This window comes from Mus caroli, chromosome 1 (assembly GCF_900094665.2).
Source record: "Mus caroli chromosome 1, CAROLI_EIJ_v1.1, whole genome shotgun sequence".
NCBI classification, from domain to species: domain Eukaryota; kingdom Metazoa; phylum Chordata; class Mammalia; order Rodentia; family Muridae; genus Mus; species Mus caroli.
This window is the reverse complement of record NC_034570.1, coordinates 124,095,657-124,123,471: the sequence shown is the minus strand read 5'-3', so window position 1 is coordinate 124,123,471 and position 27,815 is coordinate 124,095,657. Positions and strand designations below refer to the sequence as shown.

The following is a 27,815-nucleotide window of genomic DNA, read 5'->3' as shown; positions in this document are numbered from 1 at the left end:
CACCACCACCATCACCACCACCATCACCATCACCACCACCATCACCATCACCACCACCACCACCACCATCACCATCACCACCACCATCACCATCACCACCACCACCACCATCACCACCCGCCCCTGGCCCCTTCGTGGCCTCCAGTGGTCTTCATCTCCCTGCCTTGGCTCTTCTGCACAGAACCGGGTAGAGGTCTTGGCTGGGGACCTGCGATTCTCTAAGCTGAACCTGGAGGACTCTGGCATGTACCAGTGTGTGGCAGAAAACAAGCATGGCACCATCTATGCCAGTGCTGAGCTGGCTGTACAAGGTAAAGGACCCAGGAGGCAGAGACAGCCTTGGTGTTTGATGGCTGTGTCTGGCTGGGCTTCTCCAAACACACACTTGCAGGCTCATGTGCTAACATACACATATATGTTCTTTCTTGTTTTCCAATGGCCCCCGAGTAGCACCAGTTTCAAGACATGAGACTGAGAGTTTTCCAAAGACATAGTTTTTGTTTTTTTTGGTTTTTTTACTTGCTGCAGTGAAAAGATCTGATCTGTATTTAACCTAGTTCCTTCAGCTCTGTGGCCTGTGGCAAGCTACCTGATTCTATGCCTCGGTTTCCTGATTTTAAAAAATGCTTCGTCCTGTCCTTGAACACCGCTTTGAGGGGAATTGAAATTCAAAGGGTGAACTATGACAGGCCTGACATTCTGGCGGGGACAAGGAACACCAGCCACTTGCGCTTACGAGGCACGTTTTCTCTGCTGCAAGATGAATGTTAGAAGCCTTTATTAAGTTTAATAAGGCTCAACAAAGACTTACTTGTTTTATTTTTTATTTTATTTGTACGAATGCCTGAATTTGTATGTGTATCACATGTTATAGAAGTTAAAAGAAAGTGTTGATTCTCCTGAAACTGGAGTTACAGATGGTTGTGAGCCATTGGGCACTGGAAATTAAACTCAGGTCCATGCTCTGACCTACTGAGCCATCTCTCCAGCCCCAAGACTCTTCCTTTCATTCAATTATTCAACCAATAACTTACAAAACATCTCATGAGGAGCAAATGCAGAAGTACTTAAATACTTAAAAGTACTGTACAAGAAAAGGGAGAGGAACAAACTTAGACAGAATTCATTCCAGAGAACCCTAAAAGTACAGTAAAAAAAAAAAAAATACCAAGGACAGCAGTGGAACCCAGGTGAGCAGGTTAGATGGGGTGGTCAGGAAAGACTCTGAGGAAGTCACGTTTAGACTGTGACCTGAGGGAGACAGACTTGTAAATATCTGGGGAAGTTTCAGGTAATATGCATGCAGACACAACGATCCAAAGGCAGGTAAGACTTGGCATTCAGGGGGTTAAAAGGAAAGCTGGTGGGGCGCGGACGTGGAAAGATGACTCATCAGTTAAGAGAACTGGCTGCTCTTACACAGCAGACCCAGGTTCCATCCCCAGTACCCACAGGGTGGCTCACAATTACCTCACAGTTCCAGAGACTCATACGCCCTCTTCTGGCCACCTCAGGCACTGCATGCAGGTGGTACCCAGACATACAAGCAGGCAAAACACTCATATACGTAAAGTAAAAATAAAAGAAGTCTTTAAAAGAAAAAGGGAAAAAGTTGAAAACAAGACAGATGGTTGGAGCGTGTGAGAGGGACGAGTGGAGCCAGATGTGATGACACAGGGGTAGATGAGTTCTAGAGATGTTGCTGCCACTTGACAAGTTGGTCTCCAGAGGCCAGATGCTTAGCACATAGACAGGTGACATCTTAGTTGAGGTGGGCGGGTGGCTATCTCAAGGGTGAGTGTTTGAGCACCCTCTCTCCTGCAGCTCTGGCCCCAGACTTCAGGCAGAACCCTGTGAGGCGGCTGATCCCTGCAGCCCGAGGGGGAGAGATCACTATCCCGTGCCAGCCCCGTGCGGCTCCAAAAGCTACAATACTGTGGAGCAAGGGTACTGAGATTCTGGGGAACAGTACCAGGTAGGTTCTGTGTGGCAGCGCTGAGATGACGTCTTGGAGGCCAGTCCCCTTCCAAAGGCCACGGTGTGTCCCTCAGTTGACTAGATCTTTTTCTGTCCTTGCTGCAGAGTGACTGTCACTTTGGACGGCACCTTGATTATCAGAAACATCAGTCGATCAGATGAAGGCAAATATACCTGCTTTGCTGAGAACTTCATGGGCAAAGCCAACAGTACCGGGATCCTGTCTGTGCGAGGTAAGGACTGTGGTTTGTTCAGATGCTGGGATGCTGTTCTGCCAATCATCTTGCTCTTGGCTTCCTGTACATCTGCTTTCAAGGCGACCTCAGAACTCAGTCTCTCTTGGGACCACCCCTGGCCAGTCTCCAGAATCTGGCTACTCATGAATATGCATCTCTTCTAGGGGTACAGGCCAGAGCCTCTCTCCTTCCTGGGCTTTTTCCATCACAGAGCCTTGTTTTGTTGTTGCTGTTTTGCTTTGTAGATGCAACGAAGATCACTCTAGCTCCTTCGAGTGCTGACATCAATGTGGGTGATAACCTGACTCTACAGTGCCACGCCTCGCATGACCCCACTATGGACCTCACGTTCACCTGGACCCTGGATGACTTCCCTGTTGACTTTGATAAGCCTGGAGGTCACTACCGGAGAGCCAGCGTGGTAAGGCCTAAGGCCTCATAATTCTCCCTCCTTCCAGATAAGACAGGGGACTTGAGATGGCCTCAGTCATTACCAGCTCCAGGCTTTCCAAAGTTTCCCCTAACCCCCGAGGCCATGCCGAGAAAGCTCATCCTAGGACCCACCGCCACCTTTCCTGCATCCACCCAAGGACCACCCTTCTAAGTTAGAATCAAGCTTTAGCATTCCAAGTGCCCCAGGAGATTCTCTCCGCTACTGTCCCTCTCCCCTAGTACAAATGCCATCATTAACATGGCTCATGAAGTCTGTCTTATGTGGCATGCTTTGATGTCCACTGGTACCAAGTAGCTCATTCTTCCCACTGAACAGATAGGAACACTGAGGCACAGAGAGCATGGATACCATTCAGCCAGGGAATCTAGGCTCCATTTCGTCTTGTGGCCTATTACGCTAGTCAGGGCTTCCTCCTGTCTCATCATTCCTTGCTGTCCCCTGTGCACAGAAGGAGACCATCGGGGACCTGACTATCCTGAATGCCCAGCTACGCCACGGAGGGACATACACATGCATGGCCCAGACAGTGGTGGACGGTGCATCCAAGGAGGCTACAGTCCTGGTCCGAGGTAATGGGAGTCAGCCACCCCAGGTCTCAGAGAGGCTCTAGGCTTTCCGACTCTCCCCACCTCTCTTCCCTCCCTGAAGGCTGACAGAAGCCGGAGAGATGGACGCTTCTGTTTAATGCCTGTGTAGTTCTTTGTGGGTCCTAAATGAGTAGACTGTGTCTTCCAAAGCCATGCTCAAGAAAGAAAATGTACCCTAAACACCCCCAAGACTTTACGTCATGAGCTCAGGAGTTCCAGGTCCAGTGCAGGGCAAACTTGTACACCCCTCTGTGAGCCACCAAGTCTGAGATGCTTCACTCCTCATCTTTCTCCTCTGCCCCCATCCTCTGGCCTCCCACCCGATCTCTCCTGCTCTTTGATGCCCCATCTAGATACTGAGTCAGCCCAAGCTGAGGCTAGATAAAACCAACTCAAAGTGGGAGCTGCCCTCCTCTGACCCAGGGTACTCTGCCTCTTACAGGTCCCCCAGGTCCCCCTGGGGGTGTGGTGGTGAGAGACATTGGAGACACTACTGTTCAGCTTAGCTGGAGTCGTGGCTTTGACAATCACAGCCCCATTGCCAAGTACACCCTGCAAGCACGGACTCCACCCTCAGGGAAATGGAAGCAGGTTCGGACCAGTAAGTATGAGGCACCATGTGGGTCAGTTTTAATAAAGCCCCCACTGTGTGCACAGTGGAAGACAGGGGTCAAAGGGTCAAGGGCTGACCCTAAGGCTTTGAAAAGAATTAAGGTGTGTTCTCTTACCTCCAGGGAGAACCTAGACAGGCAGGGAAACCTTCATAGCCAGGATGGTAAGGAGAGGGAGAGCTGGAGGCAGCAGCCTTGTGTTGCTAGAGAACGCCAGCATGCTCAACATGGGTGGAGGGAAGAGCAAAGGCCCTGTGGCATCAGAGCTCACTAGCTTTTCAGTCAAAGAGTAATTGAGGGCTTAGCGAACAGTAGGGCCACACTGAGGGCAGAACACAAATAGTCACATGGGTCCAGAACCTGCCACCATCATAAATGGCCACTGGCCGCTGACTGCCTGGGACCTTGCAGATCCTGTGAATATCGAGGGCAACGCGGAGACTGCCCAGGTGCTGGGGCTCATGCCTTGGATGGACTATGAGTTTCGGGTTTCAGCTAGCAACATCTTGGGCACTGGGGAGCCCAGCGGCCCCTCCAGCAAAATTCGCACTAAGGAAGCAGGTGAGTGTGTCTGGAGTTCTAAAGAGAACTCTGCAAAGGGAGCCCCAGGAGAGGGAGTCCCCAGCAGAGGGAACTCTAGGCTCTAGACGGGGAGCTCCAGCGCTGTGGCGGGAGGAGCCCTAGCAGAGAGTGCTCTAGGGGAGGAGCTCCAGCATTTGGGGGGGGGAACCTCAGGAGGGGAGCCCCAGCAGAGGGAGCCCTGGGTGGGGGAGCTCCAGCGGTGTGGGGGAGGAGCTCCAGTAGGGGGAGCCCCAACAGAGGGGGCATCAGAGTGGGTGGGAGGGAGGGGCAGCCAAGGGAACCCCAGCAGAGGAAGCAGAAACAAAGTTCCAATCTGCTTACCAGGCCTCCGCTCCCTGGTCAATAGGCAGAAAGATGAAAAGTTAGAGACAAAGCTGCTGCTTAGACAAACCGCCTGATCCAAACCCCTTGCTGAAAAGCACGCCTGCAGGCAGATCTGTAGTCATTGTTTTGGCTTAGTATTTAAAGCCAGAAGAGCTGATTTGAACAAGGGTCACACTGGGAGAGCCTGCTCTTGAACCTAGGACAAGGACCTTGAGCGGGTTTTTAAGTGCCCACAAACTGCAGAAATCAGCTAATGAGGAAGGTGTCTGTGTGCATGTGTACACTGTGTGTGTGTGTGTGTGTGTGTGTGTGTGTGTGTGTGTGGACACATCATGCACTGTGCAGGGGACTGGAGAGGCAGCCAGACTCCAGGCCCTGTTTCGCTGGCATCTGTGGAGCAGGAGGGATAATAATGTGCCTGTGACCCTCAGTGAAAGCACACTTTGTTTGTCAGAGCCAAGGGAGAGTGTGATGAGAGAACCAGGAAGGGCCCAGGCATGGCCTTCACCTGCCCAGAGGCAGCTGCTATGCTCTGACCATTCCCAGCAGAGGGCCTGGGACCACACAGCGGCATCGTGGTCAGAATCCTGTCTCCCTCCTATCCAGCCAGACCTGTGCTTGTATGTGGTGGAGGGTCTACCTCCATGTCTTCTACCTGCTCCAGGCTGACTCCCCAGGTTCTGGAACCACACAACATTTTAATCTGGCATCCATGTCGAGTAGGAAACTCCAGAAGGCATGCTTTCTGACCGAACTTCTTAGGGATACGGGCTAAGAGGGGTCTCTGATTCTACATCTCAGAAACTGATGCGCACAGACGCGCAAAGGGATAGCGAGGATTTTTAAAGTCATAAGAGCGGAGATCACGTTCTAGCTGGGCGGTGCATTAGCTGTGTGAACTTTGGACAAGTTGCTTAACTGCTCTGGACCTCAGGCTTTCTGTCTTAACCCTGGCCCTCTGTGAGCTGACAGAAGCCATCTTTGTGTTTATCAGTCTTGTTTAATACCAAAGACAGGAGATTAAATCGAGAGGGGAGAGAGGGAAGGAGAGGGAGAGAGGGAGAGAGAGAATCAGGGAAATACCTTGGACTACCCTCTAACAAAATGTATTGTTTTGTTGTTGTTTGCATTAACTGGCATTCAAAATCCTTTAGTCTCATCAGCTGAAGCAAACTGGAGTTGGTCTCTGGTTTAGCTAAAGCCAACAGGGGTAAGGATGACATACAAGAGTAGCCATTCTGTGCTGCCTGGCCTCTCATTTCTTTTTTCTTTTTTCTTTTTTCTCTTTTCTTTTCTTTTCTTTTCTTTTCTTTTCTTTTCTTTTCTTTTCTTTTCTTTTCTTTCTTTCTTTCTTTCTTTTTTTTTTTCTTTTCCGAGACAGGGTTTCTCTGTATAGTCCTGGCTGTCCTGGAACTCACTTTTGTAGGCCAGGCTGGCCTCGAACTCAGAAATCCGCCTACCTTTGCCTCCCAAGTGCTGGGATTAATGGTGTGTACCACCACTGCCTGGCCTGGCCTCTCATTTCAATTCTTCTACTTTCACTTTGACAGACACATCATCACCATCACCACCACCACCATCATCATCATCATCTAGAGAGTATAATTGGGGCCCAGAAAGGTTAAGTGACTAGACAGAGGAAGTACAGCAAAGATGGGAATTGTTTTCAGGCTGGCCTGACTCTGCAGTCATGCACAGAAAAACTATGGGAAAATAACTTAGGACACCCCATCTAAGATGATTGAGGCACAGGCTAGGGGATTCCCCCCTCCCCACTTTCTGCCCATTAACATGACCCATTTGTGTTTCTTGTCCCTTACAGTCCCCTCTGTGGCACCATCTGGACTCAGTGGAGGGGGAGGAGCCCCTGGAGAGCTTACCATCAACTGGACTGTAAGTGGACAGGGACAGAGAAGCAGGCAGGTGCCTTGCCTCTCAGGAGTCACACCCCTTTCCCTCCTGACATAGTTTGTCTACAGACAAAGTGGCAGCAACAGAAAAGACCGATGAAGGCAGCTTCCCTCCCTCCCCTCTCCAACCCCTGCATCTCTCACAGGCATCCCGGGGTCACTCCTCTGGGTGAAGACTGGGTGGAGTTTGATGGATGGGTAGGGACACATACCGATGACCCCTGGCCCACACCGTGCTCTTGCCCTCAGCCCATGTCACGGGAGTACCAGAATGGAGACGGCTTCGGCTACCTGCTGTCCTTCCGCAGGCAAGGCAGCTCCAGTTGGCAGACGGCCCGGGTGCCCGGTGCTGATACCCAGTACTTCGTCTACAGCAATGACAGCATCCATCCCTACACACCCTTTGAGGTCAAGATCCGAAGCTACAATCGCCGGGGGGATGGGCCCGAGAGCCTCACTGCCATCGTGTACTCGGCAGAGGAAGGTAGACTGTGGGGCCTGGGGCCTGGCCCTCCTGCACTCCCTGGCTCAGGGAAGAAGAGGGGACACCATGGGAGGAGAAGCAAGCCTGGGGTGCACTTGGTGTCCCCTGGGCTTCATCCTGCGCACTGAGTTTCATCTTGGGCCCTGGGATTTCCCCCCAAATCCTCAGCACAGTCATAGTCGGGGTCAGTCACTCTGTGGGATGCAGAGGTGTCTTGGCAACATATGCCCATTCTTTATTTATTCCCCCTAGAGCCCAAGGTGGCCCCTGCCAAGGTCTGGGCCAAGGGTTCCTCATCCTCAGAGATGAACGTGAGCTGGGAGCCTGTGCTACAAGACATGAACGGCATCCTCCTGGGATATGAGGTGAGCATCCCCCATGGGCCGGAAAGAGGCGGGGCTAGGCTTTCCAGAGTAGATGGCAACATCTGACAGCTTACTAGTCATTCCCCTAGGATCACTAATTCCTCGGTGAGGGGATCAAGAGGGAAGGAAGACCAAACACCCAGGCCAAATATTGTCAGAGAGAGAGAGAGAGAGAGAGAGAGAGAGAGAGAGAACCCCACCATCAGGCTGTGCCTCCCAGGGTTGGCTCCTGAGTTTTGCACAATAGGTTAGACAGATCACTGGGAGACGCTAGCTCCACTCTTAGCCCTTGATTGAAGACTATTTAAGGTCTGCTATTCTGCTGGTGACTGGAGTTGTGTATACTGGGCACGTTACAAGCACACACGTACACTTTGTATCCCAGCAGATGCTCCAAGCTAGCACCTGAGTGAGTGAGATGAACACTGCATTGAGAGCCAGCCTCTGGGAACTGAAGTGTAGGAGGCAGAGGCAGCCACAGGTCTGCAGAAGACCCTGGCACTCCATTGGTACTAGAATTGGTACTAGGCCTTGCTGGGCATGGCCTAAGTGATGTGGGGAGCTTTAGAAGGCTTAAAGATGGCAATAACCACCAGGCAGTGGTAGCGCATGCCTTTAATCTCAGCACTTGGGAGGCAGAGGCAGGTGGATTTCTGAGTTCGAGGCCAGCCTGGTCTACAGAGTGAGTTCGGGACAGCCAGTGCTACACAGAGAAACCCTGTCTGGAAAAACAAACAAACAAACAAACAAACAAACAAACAAACAAACAAAAGATGGCGATAATCTGGGCCTTTCTCACCTCTGCTCATCTCCCCACTAGCCACCTACTTCTTTCCTTCCATATCCTGGACACCTTCCTTGGAGTAGACACTGTTGAATAGCCACAGTCCCATTACCATTCTTTCTAGGTCACCTGACCTAGTGTGCAGGTTATCAAACTAGACCAGCCTGAGTACCAGAGAAGCATGGAAGCATGGAGACTGTGCAGCCAAAAGCTTTGCCATGCACTTTAACATATCCTGCCCCTTGTAGATTCGCTACTGGAAAGCCGGGGACAAAGAAGCAGCCGCTGACCGAGTGAGGACGGCAGGGCTAGACTCCAGTGCCCGAGTCACCGGCCTGTACCCCAACACCAAGTACCACGTAACTGTGAGGGCCTACAACCGGGCTGGCACCGGACCAGCTAGCCCTTCAGCTGATGCCATGACCATGAAGCCCCGTGAGTGCCAGGGATGAGGAAGGGCATGTGCCACGGGGTGGGGACAATTCCTGCCACATGGTTAGCACCAGGCAGAAGCAGGTCAGAGGACCTACTGAACATGGCCATGGCCTCTGAGGCATCTTCTGGATTTTTGTGGTGACAGATTGTTCTAAGAATCCCTGCCATATGGGTGGGCATCAGAAAGGGGCTGGCTAGTGGTAACAGGTGGCTGCAGAAGCATACGACAGTGTCCCCAATCTCCTCCCCCCGCCCCCCGCAGCACCACGGCGACCTCCTGGTAACATCTCCTGGACTTTCTCAAGTTCCAGCCTCAGCCTTAAGTGGGACCCTGTGGTTCCTCTCCGAAATGAATCTACAGTCACTGGCTACAAGGTAAGAAAGGGCACACAAGCCTGCTATGAGGAGCAATAGCTCCTGTCTTTCCAGTGGTCACAGGGACCTGCAATCCCTAGCAGTGTGGCATCTGGGGCTAGGAGAAACAGAAGTACAGGGACTCTGGGTAGTTCACGGTAGAGGCTATAAAAACACATACATGGTACGGCTGCATGAGGGCAGGGTAGGGATGGGCTGGGGGTCTGACCAGGCAGCTTAGCTGTTTGCACACCTACCTCCCACTGGTGAGCTTGGCCAATGAGAAACTGGAGGAGGCAGGAAGGACCCCTTGAGGGTCTGGGAGGCTGCATCTGGAAACTTCTATCCCACAGATGTTGTATCAGAATGACCTGCAGCCAACTCCTATGCTCCACCTCACCAGCAAGAACTGGATAGAAATACCAGTACCTGAAGACATCGGTCACGCTCTGGTGCAGATTCGAACCACGGGGCCTGGAGGGGATGGGATGCCAGCCGAAGTCCACATTGTGAGAAATGGAGGTACTGCCCCTCCCTTCCCCCTTTCTACCTAGCCCCTCAGCAGTATTAGTCCACCAAATACTGGTCAAGGGATTGTCCCCAAGAGCCAGCTCTAACCTAGACACCACCCCTCCCCCATGAGAAAGGAAAGGCAGGCAATGAATGGTGCCACGCCACTGTCCCCTCTGTACCCTAGAACCACCCCAAGGTAAGGAGGGAATACATCTTTTTTATGGAATGCAAGGGGCTGGGGACCAAGAACAAAGGTCGGTGCTTCATGGGTAAGGCCAAGAACATCACTAGTCTTCGGTTCTTAAGGCCTCCGTGTGACTTTTCTCCAGAGGCTTCCGGGTTCTTTTGTAAGGGCAGGGCTGGGAGGCTCACTCAGCCACCCAGTTTCTGCTGCTGGCTGGTTTCAGGCACCAGCATGATGGTAGAGAGCGCAGCTGTCCGCCCTGCACATCCTGGCCCTGTGTTCTCCTGCATGGTTGTACTGATGCTCGCCGGCTGCCAGAGGCTCTGATCTCAACGCTGCCCACCACACCCAAGCTGGACACCCACCCTAACAGACACAGCGGCTGGCCACAGCCCCCCTCCAACGCCAAGGTGGTTCAACACTGCCTGAGAGTGGCTGGCTTAGATACCTACTCCCAACAGTACCCTTTACGTAGGAGGTAGGATATTTCTATTCTGCCACAGGATAGAACCAGGCAAGGAATTTCTCTTTAAATCAAGAGGCACTGGGCAGTGACTTCCATGATAATACTAGACCTAATGCCTGGACCCTCTGGGGTCCTGGACAGAAGGAACAAGCCTTTGGATAGAAGGTGTTTGATATACATCTTCAGATCAAGTGGACGGCCCTCTGGGGCTACAAGTGGGCACTGCCATCTCTCATCTCTCTGGGATGAGAGTCCCAGGCCCAGCAGGAACATGGGCAGCAGTGGGCTATCAATTTCCCTCTATGAAGCAGAGGGACCTCTCCTAGTCCTTGCTGGAGAAGCACCACAGTTAGTCCCCACGTGGTCTTCCGTGGCTCCCCGGCAGTCCTGCTTACTCAGTAGCCAAGAACAAGGCCCTGGGTTACTGGGGATCAGAGCTCTAAAGGGTTGAGAGGCTACACCACCTGATGGAAAGGGGCACCAGACTAAGGCCCATTCACCACCCCGGTGGCACTGCCCTCTCAGCCAGCACTGCCATCCCTGCCATCCTCCAGATGGAATGGTGGAGTGACAGGGCCACTTGAGGTGGCTATGTGACTAAAGGGCTTGTCTCGAGGAGTTGCCTTGCCTCATCGGGATGCTCCCTTCGTGGACCCTCCAGGGTAGGGGCAGGCGACGCCCATCTGAATGCCGTGCCCTTCCCTTCAGCTCTGCTGCAGACTTGTGCCTGCCTCCTCCTCCCATAACTGCAGGCCCTGGAAACCAGCTCTCAACACAGCATCCATTCTTTTTCCTGGGATGGAGAGGCATCTGAGAAGGGCCAGAATCAATGTGGTCCTGCCTGCTTCCAGGAATACCCTCCATCACCTGGCCACACATGTTCCCCAAACTGCCTGGACTCTCTTGGGTCCCCAGAAGTAAAGAGTTAATAAGGTGGTGGAGGTGAAGGCAGCCTGCCTTGAGCTCTGGGTACATTACCAGTGACAGACCAGACTACAGGAGCTGAAGAAGCCTTATAGCTTGACTTATCCATACCTTGCCCTTAACAGATGAGGAAATGATGCCGGGCAGTGGTGGCGCACACCTTTAATCCCAGCACTTGGGAGACAGAGGCAGGCGGATTTCTGAGTTCGAGGCCAGCCTGGTCTACAAAGTGAGTTCCAGGACAGCCAGGGCTATACAGAGAAATCCTGTCNTCTTTCTTTCTTTTTTTTTTTTTTCTTTTCCGAGACAGGGTTTCTCTGTATAGTCCTGGCTGTCCTGGAACTCACTTTGTAGGCCAGGCTGGCCTCGAACTCAGAAATCCGCCTACCTTTGCCTCCCAAGTGCTGGGATTAAAGGTGTGCACCACCACTGCCTGGCCTGGCCTCTCATTTCAATTCTTCTACTTTCAGCCAACAGGGGTAAGGATGACATACAAGAGTAGCCATTCCGTGCTGCCTGGCCTCTCATTTCTTTTTTCTTTTTTCTTTTTTCTCTTTTCTTTTCTTTTCTTTTCTTTTCTTTTCTTTTCTTTTCTTTTCTTTTCTTTTCTTTCTTTCTTTCTTTCTTTTTTTTTTTCTTTTCCGAGACAGGGTTTCTCTGTATAGTCCTGGCTGTCCTGGAACTCACTTTTGTAGGCCAGGCTGGCCTCGAACTCAGAAATCCGCCTACCTTTGCCTCCCAAGTGCTGGGATTAATGGTGTGTACCACCACTGCCTGGCCTGGCCTCTCATTTCAATTCTTCTACTTTCACTTTGACAGACACATCATCACCATCACCACCACCACCATCATCATCATCATCTAGAGAGTATAATTGGGGCCCAGAAAGGTTAAGTGACTAGACAGAGGAAGTACAGCAAAGATGGGAATTGTTTTCAGGCTGGCCTGACTCTGCAGTCATGCACAGAAAAACTATGGGAAAATAACTTAGGACACCCCATCTAAGATGATTGAGGCACAGGCTAGGGGATTCCCCCCTCCCCACTTTCTGCCCATTAACATGACCCATTTGTGTTTCTTGTCCCTTACAGTCCCCTCTGTGGCACCATCTGGACTCAGTGGAGGGGGAGGAGCCCCTGGAGAGCTTACCATCAACTGGACTGTAAGTGGACAGGGACAGAGAAGCAGGCAGGTGCCTTGCCTCTCAGGAGTCACACCCCTTTCCCTCCTGACATAGTTTGTCTACAGACAAAGTGGCAGCAACAGAAAAGACCGATGAAGGCAGCTTCCCTCCCTCCCCTCTCCAACCCCTGCATCTCTCACAGGCATCCCGGGGTCACTCCTCTGGGTGAAGACTGGGTGGAGTTTGATGGATGGGTAGGGACACATACCGATGACCCCTGGCCCACACCGTGCTCTTGCCCTCAGCCCATGTCACGGGAGTACCAGAATGGAGACGGCTTCGGCTACCTGCTGTCCTTCCGCAGGCAAGGCAGCTCCAGTTGGCAGACGGCCCGGGTGCCCGGTGCTGATACCCAGTACTTCGTCTACAGCAATGACAGCATCCATCCCTACACACCCTTTGAGGTCAAGATCCGAAGCTACAATCGCCGGGGGGATGGGCCCGAGAGCCTCACTGCCATCGTGTACTCGGCAGAGGAAGGTAGACTGTGGGGCCTGGGGCCTGGCCCTCCTGCACTCCCTGGCTCAGGGAAGAAGAGGGGACACCATGGGAGGAGAAGCAAGCCTGGGGTGCACTTGGTGTCCCCTGGGCTTCATCCTGCGCACTGAGTTTCATCTTGGGCCCTGGGATTTCCCCCCAAATCCTCAGCACAGTCATAGTCGGGGTCAGTCACTCTGTGGGATGCAGAGGTGTCTTGGCAACATATGCCCATTCTTTATTTATTCCCCCTAGAGCCCAAGGTGGCCCCTGCCAAGGTCTGGGCCAAGGGTTCCTCATCCTCAGAGATGAACGTGAGCTGGGAGCCTGTGCTACAAGACATGAACGGCATCCTCCTGGGATATGAGGTGAGCATCCCCCATGGGCCGGAAAGAGGCGGGGCTAGGCTTTCCAGAGTAGATGGCAACATCTGACAGCTTACTAGTCATTCCCCTAGGATCACTAATTCCTCGGTGAGGGGATCAAGAGGGAAGGAAGACCAAACACCCAGGCCAAATATTGTCAGAGAGAGAGAGAGAGAGAGAGAGAGAGAGAGAGAGAACCCCACCATCAGGCTGTGCCTCCCAGGGTTGGCTCCTGAGTTTTGCACAATAGGTTAGACAGATCACTGGGAGACGCTAGCTCCACTCTTAGCCCTTGATTGAAGACTATTTAAGGTCTGCTATTCTGCTGGTGACTGGAGTTGTGTATACTGGGCACGTTACAAGCACACACGTACACTTTGTATCCCAGCAGATGCTCCAAGCTAGCACCTGAGTGAGTGAGATGAACACTGCATTGAGAGCCAGCCTCTGGGAACTGAAGTGTAGGAGGCAGAGGCAGCCACAGGTCTGCAGAAGACCCTGGCACTCCATTGGTACTAGAATTGGTACTAGGCCTTGCTGGGCATGGCCTAAGTGATGTGGGGAGCTTTAGAAGGCTTAAAGATGGCAATAACCACCAGGCAGTGGTAGCGCATGCCTTTAATCTCAGCACTTGGGAGGCAGAGGCAGGTGGATTTCTGAGTTCGAGGCCAGCCTGGTCTACAGAGTGAGTTCGGGACAGCCAGTGCTACACAGAGAAACCCTGTCTGGAAAAACAAACAAACAAACAAACAAACAAACAAACAAACAAACAAAAGATGGCGATAATCTGGGCCTTTCTCACCTCTGCTCATCTCCCCACTAGCCACCTACTTCTTTCCTTCCATATCCTGGACACCTTCCTTGGAGTAGACACTGTTGAATAGCCACAGTCCCATTACCATTCTTTCTAGGTCACCTGACCTAGTGTGCAGGTTATCAAACTAGACCAGCCTGAGTACCAGAGAAGCATGGAAGCATGGAGACTGTGCAGCCAAAAGCTTTGCCATGCACTTTAACATATCCTGCCCCTTGTAGATTCGCTACTGGAAAGCCGGGGACAAAGAAGCAGCCGCTGACCGAGTGAGGACGGCAGGGCTAGACTCCAGTGCCCGAGTCACCGGCCTGTACCCCAACACCAAGTACCACGTAACTGTGAGGGCCTACAACCGGGCTGGCACCGGACCAGCTAGCCCTTCAGCTGATGCCATGACCATGAAGCCCCGTGAGTGCCAGGGATGAGGAAGGGCATGTGCCACGGGGTGGGGACAATTCCTGCCACATGGTTAGCACCAGGCAGAAGCAGGTCAGAGGACCTACTGAACATGGCCATGGCCTCTGAGGCATCTTCTGGATTTTTGTGGTGACAGATTGTTCTAAGAATCCCTGCCATATGGGTGGGCATCAGAAAGGGGCTGGCTAGTGGTAACAGGTGGCTGCAGAAGCATACGACAGTGTCCCCAATCTCCTCCCCCCGCCCCCCGCAGCACCACGGCGACCTCCTGGTAACATCTCCTGGACTTTCTCAAGTTCCAGCCTCAGCCTTAAGTGGGACCCTGTGGTTCCTCTCCGAAATGAATCTACAGTCACTGGCTACAAGGTAAGAAAGGGCACACAAGCCTGCTATGAGGAGCAATAGCTCCTGTCTTTCCAGTGGTCACAGGGACCTGCAATCCCTAGCAGTGTGGCATCTGGGGCTAGGAGAAACAGAAGTACAGGGACTCTGGGTAGTTCACGGTAGAGGCTATAAAAACACATACATGGTACGGCTGCATGAGGGCAGGGTAGGGATGGGCTGGGGGTCTGACCAGGCAGCTTAGCTGTTTGCACACCTACCTCCCACTGGTGAGCTTGGCCAATGAGAAACTGGAGGAGGCAGGAAGGACCCCTTGAGGGTCTGGGAGGCTGCATCTGGAAACTTCTATCCCACAGATGTTGTATCAGAATGACCTGCAGCCAACTCCTATGCTCCACCTCACCAGCAAGAACTGGATAGAAATACCAGTACCTGAAGACATCGGTCACGCTCTGGTGCAGATTCGAACCACGGGGCCTGGAGGGGATGGGATGCCAGCCGAAGTCCACATTGTGAGAAATGGAGGTACTGCCCCTCCCTTCCCCCTTTCTACCTAGCCCCTCAGCAGTATTAGTCCACCAAATACTGGTCAAGGGATTGTCCCCAAGAGCCAGCTCTAACCTAGACACCACCCCTCCCCCATGAGAAAGGAAAGGCAGGCAATGAATGGTGCCACGCCACTGTCCCCTCTGTACCCTAGAACCACCCCAAGGTAAGGAGGGAATACATCTTTTTTATGGAATGCAAGGGGCTGGGGACCAAGAACAAAGGTCGGTGCTTCATGGGTAAGGCCAAGAACATCACTAGTCTTCGGTTCTTAAGGCCTCCGTGTGACTTTTCTCCAGAGGCTTCCGGGTTCTTTTGTAAGGGCAGGGCTGGGAGGCTCACTCAGCCACCCAGTTTCTGCTGCTGGCTGGTTTCAGGCACCAGCATGATGGTAGAGAGCGCAGCTGTCCGCCCTGCACATCCTGGCCCTGTGTTCTCCTGCATGGTTGTACTGATGCTCGCCGGCTGCCAGAGGCTCTGATCTCAACGCTGCCCACCACACCCAAGCTGGACACCCACCCTAACAGACACAGCGGCTGGCCACAGCCCCCCTCCAACGCCAAGGTGGTTCAACACTGCCTGAGAGTGGCTGGCTTAGATACCTACTCCCAACAGTACCCTTTACGTAGGAGGTAGGATATTTCTATTCTGCCACAGGATAGAACCAGGCAAGGAATTTCTCTTTAAATCAAGAGGCACTGGGCAGTGACTTCCATGATAATACTAGACCTAATGCCTGGACCCTCTGGGGTCCTGGACAGAAGGAACAAGCCTTTGGATAGAAGGTGTTTGATATACATCTTCAGATCAAGTGGACGGCCCTCTGGGGCTACAAGTGGGCACTGCCATCTCTCATCTCTCTGGGATGAGAGTCCCAGGCCCAGCAGGAACATGGGCAGCAGTGGGCTATCAATTTCCCTCTATGAAGCAGAGGGACCTCTCCTAGTCCTTGCTGGAGAAGCACCACAGTTAGTCCCCACGTGGTCTTCCGTGGCTCCCCGGCAGTCCTGCTTACTCAGTAGCCAAGAACAAGGCCCTGGGTTACTGGGGATCAGAGCTCTAAAGGGTTGAGAGGCTACACCACCTGATGGAAAGGGGCACCAGACTAAGGCCCATTCACCACCCCGGTGGCACTGCCCTCTCAGCCAGCACTGCCATCCCTGCCATCCTCCAGATGGAATGGTGGAGTGACAGGGCCACTTGAGGTGGCTATGTGACTAAAGGGCTTGTCTCGAGGAGTTGCCTTGCCTCATCGGGATGCTCCCTTCGTGGACCCTCCAGGGTAGGGGCAGGCGACGCCCATCTGAATGCCGTGCCCTTCCCTTCAGCTCTGCTGCAGACTTGTGCCTGCCTCCTCCTCCCATAACTGCAGGCCCTGGAAACCAGCTCTCAACACAGCATCCATTCTTTTTCCTGGGATGGAGAGGCATCTGAGAAGGGCCAGAATCAATGTGGTCCTGCCTGCTTCCAGGAATACCCTCCATCACCTGGCCACACATGTTCCCCAAACTGCCTGGACTCTCTTGGGTCCCCAGAAGTAAAGAGTTAATAAGGTGGTGGAGGTGAAGGCAGCCTGCCTTGAGCTCTGGGTACATTACCAGTGACAGACCAGACTACAGGAGCTGAAGAAGCCTTATAGCTTGACTTATCCATACCTTGCCCTTAACAGATGAGGAAATGATGCCGGGCAGTGGTGGCGCACACCTTTAATCCCAGCACTTGGGAGACAGAGGCAGGCGGATTTCTGAGTTCGAGGCCAGCCTGGTCTACAAAGTGAGTTCCAGGACAGCCAGGGCTATACAGAGAAATCCTGTCTCGAAAATGGAGGTCCAGAAAGGGTTAGGGACTTCTTAGGGTCACATGGTCTGTAAGTGACAAGGCCAGAGTCTCCTCCACACCTGTGGGAGGCTCTGTGGAGGAGAGAGGTGTGATGCTGGGCAGTCACCACCTGGTCTCCAGGATGAGCCCTCTGCTTCAAGAGAATCAGAGTGCTGAGAAGATCAACATGGACGCGCTCGGTCCAAGGCACAGGCAGATTCTAGGAGTCAGCGGCCTGAGGCTGGCTTCTGCTGGGAACTCAGCAGGCAGAGCTGGCTGGAAGCCTCTCAGGCTCTCTCTTTTCATTTCAAGAAAAGAGGTCAAAGCGAGGACAGAGTTCTCTAGACCAGGACCCTGTGCAGCCCGACCAGAAGTCGCCAGTGTCCACGCCCTGGGCCCGTGGGAGCAGCAGAGCAGGCGTTTCGAGAGGCGCTTGTCCGGCTGTTCCTTGAGCCGTTTCTGTAGTTTACAGTTAGAGCTCTATTTTGTTATGGGTTTTTAAAACTTTAAGCCCTGCTCTGTTTTCCTGGGCGGGTTTATGTTAGTATTTACCCACTACAATTTTTTAAAGATGTCCACACACTCACGTACCTTTCCCCCTACCACCTCCAAACCTTCCCCTCTTTCCCCCTACCACCTCCAAACCTTCCCCTAGCTTCCTTAGAGCTGATTAAACCCTCCCTCTTCTGCTCCCAGCACCTCACCTACAAGGGTGCTAGGGGCTCAGCCATGTGATCATTCTCCCTCATGTGAACCCCAGAGCTGGTCCAGCATCCCTCCCCATCCTATGCTGGCTGGGATTTGGCTCGGGCCTAGCCCTGGAAAACCCTAGCTAGCCCTAGAAAGGGGCACCTGAAACCTTCCAAGGTTTCCCTATTTCTCACTGCCTTGGGTTTCGGTGAGGGGAGGGGGTGCTAAAGAAATGGGTATCTAGTGTCTGGGAAGGATAAGTGAACCTGGTCAGGGAAGTGGGAGGCTGCAGCCCCTAAGCTTTTCTTCTAACAAGGTCCATGAAAAGCAGGCAAGCTGCTGGGAGACCGGAGAAGAGGAAAACCTTAGCCCTGTGCAGGTAGCATTTGTTGTGGGGAGGTGAGGCTGTGCCAGCAGCTTTGGAGCTCCAAGTGTTAGCTAAGGTGTAAGGAGGCCACAGGTGACTCGACAACATGAGCTTGTAAATAGAAAAAAAAAAAAAAAAGCCTCTTGCTGAGGAAACTTGGACCTTAACTGGCTTGGGAAGGAGGGCTAGATCAAATGGCTTCTCAGATTCCCTCCCCTGCCAAGGGTCCTCTTGACTTCTGTACAGGCTGGGGAAGCTTTTGGACTGGCCCCTGCTATGGTCCTGACTGTTAAGAGATTCCATCCATTCTTGATAGAAGTGAAAGGGACAGCCACAACCAGGGGTTCTGTCTAGGCTTAACAGGCAGGAAATGGCCCGAGGGCTAAGGGTGAAGCTGCCTATAAATACCTCTTCAGGGGCTGGGAGGTGCCCTCTGTTCCATCCACACTGCTCATTGCCATCTGATGGTACAAATGAGTGGCTCTGCCATCCAGGGCAGCAGGTGACCCAGACAGTGGGGAAGTCGGGAGGCAATGGGGCAGGGATGAGAAGCCCGACCGTGAACAGGAGAGAATGAAGCCAAGGTCAGGGAAGCCTTCGAGAATAAGGAAGGGACTTCTTTTGGGTAACCTTTGAGGTGTTTCCGGTGTTCTTTCCAATCTTGGTTGGGCAAAGTCCTGACTTGAGGGGTAGGAGGTGCTGAGTCCTTCCAGAGCTGAGATCTTAGAATCCAAATGCCTAGTACAGGGAAGCCGTAGAGGTACCATCTGCAGCTTATTTTAAAAGCCATCAGTGGGAATGACCCCCAGAACAGTCCTTACAAAGTCGTGCCTTCCCCAGCGCATCCTAGCCTGTACTCTAGCCAAGAGCTCAGCGTGGCTAGCCAAGCTATCCTTCCCTCACGCCTTTCCCTGCAACAGAGGCACCTTTTCTTCTTCTAGTTGTCCAATAGCCAATAGGGCTCCTGCATGCCAGGGGGACAGCAGTATCCTCACACCTGTTATGAGTTCCAGTGTGGTGTTCGCTCTCGCTAGCTGAGACTATACCTTGCCAGGGAGTCTGGAGTGTGCCTCTTGAACCTGTATATGTGGTCCCAGGCTTTGGGAAATCAGGGCATTAAAGAAAACAAGAGAGGAGGAGGAGGGAGGAGGAGGAGGAGGAGGAGGGAAGAGGAGGAGGGAAGAGGAAGAAAAGGATCAAAAAGCTCTGTTCAGAGCCCCAGGTAGCCTCAGAGGCCTAGGGCCCTTAAGTTTCTTTAGAGGGAACACAACCTGCCTTGGCACCAGATACCTCCAACTTGGCCGGTTTCAGAGCCCACATAGCTCTGAGCTCAGGGCTTCACTGGACCACTGATGACCGTTCTTGTTTAAATGCAGCTCCTCCACCCCAGCCCACTGTTCGCTCTTGTAGTAGTTATTTATTGACTCTGGTAGCAAGCAGTTCTTAAATAAAGATGTTTTCTGAACCCGCCTAGGCGGCTGGAAGCAGCTGCACTTCTCACCTCATTAAAGCCTGCCTGCCTCCTGGGCCTGTTGTTCAGCCAGTACATCCACCCCTCCCACGGCCAACCTTGAGGAAGCTGTGCACACAGCCCATACAGCTTCCTCCAACTAGAGGGAAAAGCCAGGCTGGGAGACCTGCAGGCAGATGAGGCTGAGCACTGCTGACATCCTGAGCAGGTTTCACCTAATGGTGGTCAGCATGCTGGAGTGGGGTGAGTTGAGGGGTGGACTACTTCCAGTTCCTCTGATTTCAATACACTTGAAATGTTGACTCCCTGGTCCCTAAGGAGAGTCTCCCCTCCTTCCCCATGAAGAGATTAATGTCCCCAACTGGTAAGGAGGTGACTATCACCTCTGTTGTTCAATCAGGGTGGCACAAAGTGGTGGAACTCCTAGTCAATTTCTACCCTTGACACACTCCACTGGGTACATCTGACTGCTATTCCAGGTAAGCACACACAGGGATACATGCAGGCAGCCCCAGTTTGGTTTTTCAGTGTCAAGTAGGTGGGACCCACGTTGTGTCTCAGGTTTTTGTTTGTGTGTGTGTGTGTGTGTTTGTTTTTGTTTTTGTTTTGTTTTGGGAGGAAAGGAAGGTAAATGGAGGCCTCTCTATTCAATGCTTAGTTTTTCTGACCAGAGCCCTTCCAGCATGGCAAGTAGACCACACAGACTTTAGTCTTTAGTCAGCTTTTACTTTCCCAGGGCAGTTATATACACAAGACTCAGGGAACTGAATTGAGGGGGGCTTGCTGCTGTACCCCAGCCACGCAGATGCTAAGCAGGATCTTGCCAAGTGGTCCTGGCTGGCCATGAGCTCACTATGTAGACTAGACTGCCTCAGTCTCCGAATAGCTGCGATTACAGGAATATGCCACCTCGACCAGACAGAACTATGCTGTTGTCTTTACAAAGCCCATCTGAAGGTCTTTGTCCTCTTTGCTCAATTGCTTTTGACTCAGGATTTGAAGCAATTGAGCGGAGTCAAAATTCAGAAGCCCAAGGCACAGAGAGGCAGCTATGAACAAGATCGATCCACCTTCGGCTTGACTATTGGTCTGCAAGAGAATGTTGGCAAAGTGTTAAGTGGTTGTCCTAGGTGGTTTCCATCTACAGAATGTGAAACAGGAGCCTACAGCGGTATGTTACCAAGCTCCTTCCATACAGACAGAATCCATCACAGATCCCTTTACAATGAGCTAACCCGACTGCCTAGGACCGAATCACATAATAGGCCCCAAACCCCAGCACTTCGGTTTACAAAACAGCTTACCTCAGGGGATCTCCCTGGGTCACCCCCAGACATCTGTGTCAAAGATGAGGCTGTGACAGGCAAGGATAACACCTCAACCTCCTGGTGTGACACACTAAGTATGCATCTATGTAGGGCTCTTTTCAGTACTGAACAGCCATTTCTCATGGCAAAGTCCAGGTTGAGGGACAGTATCTGAGACAATGGACAAGCCTGATTCTTCAGTGCACCGATATCATGAGAAACATGAAGGACTTGCTAAGAGACCAAAGAGAAAAACACCGAATGGAGCACATGGATCTTTGATACTGGATTAAGATTATGCTAAAAAACTTTAGGGGTTTTAAAAGTGGAAACCTGAACAGAAGTTGGATGTAAGACTGGCAGCTGCTGGTTTTCTTGGGTGTGATACAGGCACACGGCTATGCAGGAGAAAGCTCAGCTGGACACAGAAAGCTGGGCATGGAGATATACATTTGTAATCCTGGCACTGGAGAGGCAGAGACAGGTGGATTCCTAGGGCTCACTGGCCAGCCAGCCTATCTCTATCTGTGAGTCCTATGTCCCAGCAAAAGACCCTGTCTCAAACACGCAAACTACACCGCCCCCTTCCCCAGTGGAAGCCACCTGAGGAACCACCACCCAGGTTGACCTCAGGCCCCTGACCTCCACACCCATGCATCCACATACACGTGTACACACGTACACACATACACACGTACACACACACACACATACACACAGAGTTTGTGCCTAGTTATCTAATGATTCCACAAAATCAGTATACATCTAGAAGCACTCTTGTGATGATCTGGATGTTGAGTCTGGGTGGGTGGTGGTATGAATGAGATCTCCAGCATTTGAGTATTTGGTTCCTAGTTTGGTGGTGGTTTGGGTAGGATAGCTGAGACCTTGCTGGAGGAAGTTATGCCACTGGGTGGACTCTGCCATTTATCTCCCTCTGCCTCATGCTTTTGACTTGAGAAATGAGCTCTCAGCTGGTGCTTCAGCCCTCTGCCACCAGCGACCTCTGCCATCACAGACCCTGTCCCCTAGAACCGTAACCCCAATAAAATAAGCTTCCTAGGTTGCTTTTCTCATGTTTTATCACAGCAACAGAAACTAATCTGTGTGTGTGTGGGGGGTCTCCAAACCTTTTAACAAGCAAACGCTAGTCATCCTTTGGTTCTGACTTGCACTGAATTAGCATTTCTGAGTTGGGGCTCAGAAATGGTTAGGTTTCAAAGCCATCCAGACGATTCTGGCACAGCTAAGGAAGAGGAGCGTGATGGTGGTGGTGGTGGGGGCTCTGGATCCTGGCACTCCTGCAGCTACAGAGAAGGAAGGAGGAATGGTCTCCTGCTTTTAGCTGGTGCCCAGGAGCCTTTTCCCCATGGGTTCCATAAGCCAATTACCTCAGACTCCCCATGAATGACGCCTGAGGGGCTTAAGACTGGATTTCCTCAAGAGAAATGAAGGCAGCGGTCCTCCTTTGGGGACTTCAGCGGCTGTAAGAAACCAGTACACTTGACCTTTCCAGGAACAGAAACCCCAGGAACAGATAATGCAAAACAGAGGAGCACAGGGAAGACTGCAGTGACCAGGAGCCAGTGTTTTGCCAGGACATTCAATACTGAACTCAGGGGGCTACCTAGGGAGGACGGGGAGGGCAGAGAAGCTATTAACATTTAAGGCTGTCTATCTGCTGACTCAGACGTCACTGCTAATAACCCTTCCCACAGAGCCATAGAAAGCAATCTGGCCAATGCATGTTCTAGAAAACCTAAGGAAAAGGAGAGCCAGGACAACTATGGGCCAATTTCTACAGGAGAGAAACTTTACATAAAACAACAAAGGTTTAGGCTGCCATAAAGTTCCTGTGAATTATTTTTATTGAACAAAAAATAAATAAATAAATTAAAAAAAGTCCCAACATAAAAGGCTGCGATTAGTACATTCTGGTCTATACACTGTTCAGAGAGGTGGAGTGGAGGTGAGCGGGGCACACACACTGGGAAGTGTGGCACAAAAACAAGCTTGCAAGACAGAACTCTCTCTAGGGACAGAGCCTAAGCCTGCAGTGGGTCTCCTGAGCATCTAGGACCAGGGAAACCTGAATACAATGGTGGATGCTGCCCTGAACTACTGAGATTACATCTTATCTTCCCAGCCTCCTAGCCAGCTCTGGCTGAGAGCCCCTCTTGCCACTTCACCATCAGAGGCACAGGATACTCACATACAATCTAGCTTAGCTTCCTGGGTAGCCAGCCTCCTGGGAGGAAGACTTGCATCATAAGCGGGTACGGTCCCCACTGCCATCAGTCCCTCCCAGGGCCCTGAAGACAGCAACGCTCACCAACACGCCGCCAACCACTCCAGTCACAATTCCTATGCCCAAGGCTGATGTCACTTTCCTTTGCCACACGGGGAGGTGAGGCTTAGACCCATTGTCCAGATTGACTTCCCAGCCCTTGTCTATCAACTTCTGATCCTCAGTAAGGGACTGTTGGAAATTTAGGTTTACCAACTTTGGAGGAAGGACCCTCAGTCCAAAATAAAGCCTCTTGACAAATTTCAAGTTTTTTAGCAGCTGCACGTCACATCGATACGTCCCAGCGTTATACTCATGGGCTGGTTTAAATCCTATAAAGGGGGAATTGGCTCGGAAGGGTCTGAAAAGCTCGTCGTTAGTAGAGATGATGCCCCGGGCAAGCTTCCAGGTGAAGCGGAAGGCTTCCTGCCCTTTCTCCAGGATGTCAGAGCTGAGACAGTTCAGCTCAAACGTCTTCCCATGGACGACAGTGAAATGGAGCATCCCACAGATCCAGTTGGTCACACACTCCAAACGCTGGAACGTGCAGTTTCTCCTCACTCCATCGGGACCCACCTCGCACTCTGTCTCTTCCTTGTAGCCAAGGCCACATGTTACACTGCATGCTGTGGCATTGACAATGACTCTCCCCACGGCCTTTTGTAGCTCCTCAGGGATGTCCAGTGTCATCAACACCAAAGGCAGGTAGGTTATTGATAACAGACTCCTAAGGATAAAAACGATGGCCCCAGTCTTCATGACTCAGTGAGTATTTTACTAGCAGGCATTCCAGATGAATGTTCTATTGTACCACAACAGAGCCTCCAGCTTGGATTAGCCCTGAGCATTGAGAGATTATAATGTACAGCTGTCAGCAAAACAGACGCATGCACAGATGTGCACAGAAGCGGGGTCCATATTCTTAGGTAAGGCCACAGGCAGGAAGACTTTTTACAGTATTGTCGCTTGACTCTTTAAGCTTGCTTGCTTAAGCCTGCCAGGGGCGTCTTCCAGGGCACAATTCTTGTCACTTCCTAATGAACTTAAACCCACAGGCTTTAGAAGGAAAAAAAGGAAAAGACCTGAGAAGCTGAAGTGAATTTCCATGTTACCCAGGTGTATAAGCTAACTCTTTCCCTCCCTTCCAAACTGTGGGAGAGTTTCAAAGTCCCATACTAAATCTGATCAAATACAAAACCCATCTTACAAAAGGGGTGAGGCAAGGTTGGGCTAGGATGTTAATTTGAATATCTTGAATAATTTACTGTGAATATTCCTAAACTACCTCTATTAGAAAGATAACTTTGGCTGGGCCTGGTGGCGCATACCTTTGATCCCAGAACTCAGGAGACAGAGGCAGGTGGATCTCTGTGAATTCAAGGCCAGCCTGGTCCACAGATCGAGTTCCAGGACAACCAGCGCTGTTACACCAAGAAACCGTCTTGAAAAAAAAACCAGACAACTCTGGACTGGAGTCACGTGACTCCCTCTTGTCCATTTCAGGTAGGTCCCTTTGAACACTGCACCTGAAAGCCCCATTCACAGTTTTAACTACCTTCACTGTACAGACTTTCAAAGAAATGGAAAGCAAGGTATGGTGACAGCAGCCTGAAAGAGGCAGGACTGCTGGCAAATTCAAGGCTAGCCTGGGCTAAACGGGCTAACTCTAAGACCTGTCTCCTGAAAAGAAAAAGCTTTAGTGGAGTGTGGCAGCACGCTTTCTGCACCTGCATGAAGCTCGGATTTGATCCCTACCACCACACAAACTGGGAGTTTGCACAGCCCTTCTCCCAGCACTCACGAAGATCACAAGTTCCATGTCAGCTTCAGCTATACACACGTGTGAGACCAGCCCAGGTTAGAGACTTAGTCCAACACACCCTTCCAAAGGAGCAAGTGAGTGCTCCTTTGAGCACAAGAACTAGGCAGCTCGTCCTGTTATAAGTGAATCAGGACCTGCCTAGTGTGAGGCAGACTGGTGCTGCCTGACTCTGGTCGGCTCTATTTACCCCCGAGGCACAGAGGAGCTCATTGTTCGCATCAATGAAGGTTGCTATGAAACAGCTATGATGCTAAAGATGGGTTCTTAGTGGCAGAACAGAGTAGCAAGCAGACAGATTTGGTAACCTTTGAAACCATACTACTTGAGCCTCTGAGATATCTTATTCTTTATGAGATGATGACTATTCTGTATTGATGTTAAAATTACTTCATCAGAGAACAGGATTAACAAGGAAGAATATTAATTACATTTAGACTAACAAAGATCCTTGGAAGGCTAGAACCTCTAGGTGCACTACTGTAACCTCCCTGAATGCCTACCACTGTGGCCTCTTCAAAGCTTATAAGAAATCCCTATGTGACTATTTTCATTAACATCAGCTTTTGGCTCAAATCATTTATTTCTAGTTTGGACAACGGAAGGACTCCAAACTGCCTGACCTTTCCAGATCCAAATGACCACAGAGAAAGATCTAAAATCCACACATATTTTCTACTGTACAAACACAAAGATGGCTGCTGAATTCCAGAAGCAGGCAGTGGTTACAAACAAGCATGTATACTTGTGGTTTAATAAACATCCAATTTTATTTACAAAGCATTAAAGCTTTAGCAAGAAGTACCCAAGGCTAAGTCTCATCTTGTACAAAACTACAGAACATTGTAAGAAACAAAACGGAGAGGCAGGGAGGATGACAGCAAGGAAAAAGAATATACATATATTACACAAATCAAAAACCCAAGCTGAGAGTGGATGGAAGGTTCTAGAAGCCAACAAAAAGATTCCAAAAGCATAAATAATTATTAGGAACTGCTGCCAGAGACAATCTGGCAGGGTTTGAGCTGATTTACTCAGTAGCTCGTTAATGGAAATGGACACAGCATTAGCATCCAGATGGAGGGAAATCAAGCCACTTCACACAGGGAAGGCAGAAACCCCTGTATCAGCTTGCACACCACTGCAGTGTACTGTACAGAGACATGACATGGAGGTAATGTCTACAAATAAAAACATCCCATGAGCCACTTACCAATCACAACCATTAGTCTCACTCACACTTGAGAAAGCAGCACAGGAGCAACAGTACTAGAAACTTCCTGCGTGTCCCTGTCACCTCTATCCCACAGTACAATGTAATCAACGGGTTTGGCTGTCTGAAGGAGCCTCCACCAACTGATAAGAGATTTCACAATTAGCATAGTATTTAAACCTCCTTTCAGTGCTGACAGAGTATGGCCCAGGGCAAGCCAAAGCTATTGCCAGAGGCGTCACTAACCCTTCTTGGTTAACCTCGCTTGGCTTCCTGACTTTGGATTTTCAGAAAATTTCAAACACTTATTGTACAAATCCATTCAATTTGCTATTTTTATTAAAAGAACAGCAAATGCAGAGAGAGCCAAGGTGAGAAAGAGAAGGGTAAGAGCTAAGCAACCTTTCACAGAAAGGAAGTGAGTGAAGACAGTAAAGGGGCGTGGCTCCAGGAAAGGACAAACTATGGCTGCTGGGGACAGGTTCTCCACAGGCAAGGATTTAAGGAACGAACCTCATCTTTGATTTGAAGTGGGCTGCTGTTGCTTTGATTTTGGGAGGGGGGGGGGTCTCATGTCAGTCCTTGCATAGTGTCCCACACCCATAAAAAAGAACCTCGTGGAGAAACACACCTTGCTTTGTTTCTAACTCTGGAAGTCAACACAGGTAAAGTGATACACAAACTACTGATGATTCTTAGCTGGAGATGGATAAAACTACTAATCATATCCAAAAGCCATGATTATTCAAACAGATCTAATACTGGAAAACATGCAATGCAAGGGAACCCCTGATTCTCTAGAGCCCAGTCTCCTGAGCAAAGGGCAAGGTAAGACAGCGTGATAGGGGCCTTCGTTCTTCCTTCCTTTCCTGCCAGTTGGAAATCTTTCGAGCACTTGCTTCTCTGCCCAACCTTTATACACAATATGGAGCTACAGGAAGCATCTGGGAGGGGAAAGTTATGAATGAAAGAAACAGAAGATGCATCAGTTTTCCTAGGTGCTGGTAGCAAATTTTCAGAAAAGAACAAGTCACTCGAGGACATGCATGGAGGACGGAAGGCAAACAGGAGATGGGAAATGACACGTCCAAAGATGGGACTTCAACAGTTAGGTGAACAAAACACGGGCATTCTTCACCAGCAACACAACCTGGTGTGAAGCTGAAGTGGGTCACGCCTCCTGCCGTCTTCTCGCATCCGTGTCCCTGAGAGCCTGGTTGGACTTCTGCTTGAAAGGAAGGCAGGGCCGCATGTGTGCTCTTCTTCCATAATTCACTTCCTCATTCAAACACAAAATCCACCCCTTCACCTCCTGGGTGGGAGGCAGAGGCCTTTGTTTTCAACTAAAGCCAATCTCAGATGATTGGCCATGCTGTCCAAAGGCTACCTGATGACAAAGTGAGAAGAACCAAGGGTTCCACGGTCTTCACAGCAGTTCTGAGATTGCTCCTCCTGCTAAAGAGATTAGACACCAAAAGATTTCCTTTAGTATTTCAGGCAGGCACACAT

General features: G+C 51.0%; 4 protein-coding genes across 6 annotated transcripts in view; 2 read left to right on the top strand and 2 right to left on the bottom strand.

Moving 5' to 3' along the window:
* LOC110300981 (contactin-2) overlaps positions 1-11,393 on the top strand; it is a 28,938-nt gene extending 17,545 nt beyond the window's left edge. Inside the window, exons 10-23 of the mRNA XM_021171196.2 lie at positions 182-311; positions 1,825-1,975; positions 2,083-2,210; positions 2,459-2,634; positions 3,116-3,236; positions 3,697-3,855; positions 4,277-4,426; positions 6,594-6,664; positions 6,931-7,165; positions 7,418-7,530; positions 8,563-8,749; positions 9,012-9,124; positions 9,457-9,625; positions 10,024-11,393. Of these exons, the coding sequence (XP_021026855.1) occupies positions 182-311; positions 1,825-1,975; positions 2,083-2,210; positions 2,459-2,634; positions 3,116-3,236; positions 3,697-3,855; positions 4,277-4,426; positions 6,594-6,664; positions 6,931-7,165; positions 7,418-7,530; positions 8,563-8,749; positions 9,012-9,124; positions 9,457-9,625; positions 10,024-10,127 (2,007 nt within the window). The 3' untranslated portion in view covers positions 10,128-11,393. The remainder of the gene's footprint in view (positions 1-181; positions 312-1,824; positions 1,976-2,082; positions 2,211-2,458; positions 2,635-3,115; positions 3,237-3,696; positions 3,856-4,276; positions 4,427-6,593; positions 6,665-6,930; positions 7,166-7,417; positions 7,531-8,562; positions 8,750-9,011; positions 9,125-9,456; positions 9,626-10,023) is intronic.
* LOC110296054 (contactin-2-like) lies at positions 10,904-19,367 on the top strand. The gene is made up of 8 exons (XM_029475569.1): positions 10,904-10,928; positions 12,282-12,352; positions 12,619-12,853; positions 13,106-13,218; positions 14,251-14,437; positions 14,700-14,812; positions 15,145-15,313; positions 15,712-19,367. Exons 1-8 carry the CDS (start codon positions 10,904-10,906, stop codon positions 15,813-15,815), a joined length of 1,017 nt encoding a protein of 338 aa, XP_029331429.1. The 3' UTR covers positions 15,816-19,367.
* A 3,470-nt stretch (positions 19,368-22,837) lies between these two features.
* Tmem81 (transmembrane protein 81) lies at positions 22,838-25,748 on the bottom strand. The gene has a single exon (XM_029477839.1). The coding sequence runs from the start codon at positions 24,031-24,033 to the stop codon at positions 23,254-23,256; it is 780 nt and encodes a 259-aa protein (XP_029333699.1). The 5' UTR covers positions 24,034-25,748; the 3' UTR covers positions 22,838-23,253.
* A 96-nt stretch (positions 25,749-25,844) lies between these two features.
* The window catches only part of Rbbp5 (RB binding protein 5, histone lysine methyltransferase complex subunit), a 29,788-nt gene continuing 27,817 nt past the window's right edge, over positions 25,845-27,815 (bottom strand). The window contains exon 14 of one of the 3 annotated variants that reach the window (XM_021167346.2): positions 25,845-27,761. In XM_021167346.2, coding sequence (XP_021023005.1) covers positions 27,733-27,761 — 29 coding nt within the window. In that variant the 3' untranslated portion in view covers positions 25,845-27,732. The remainder of the gene's footprint in view (positions 27,762-27,815) is intronic. The other 2 variants (XM_021167338.1, XM_029477835.1) reach the window with 2 other exon arrangements.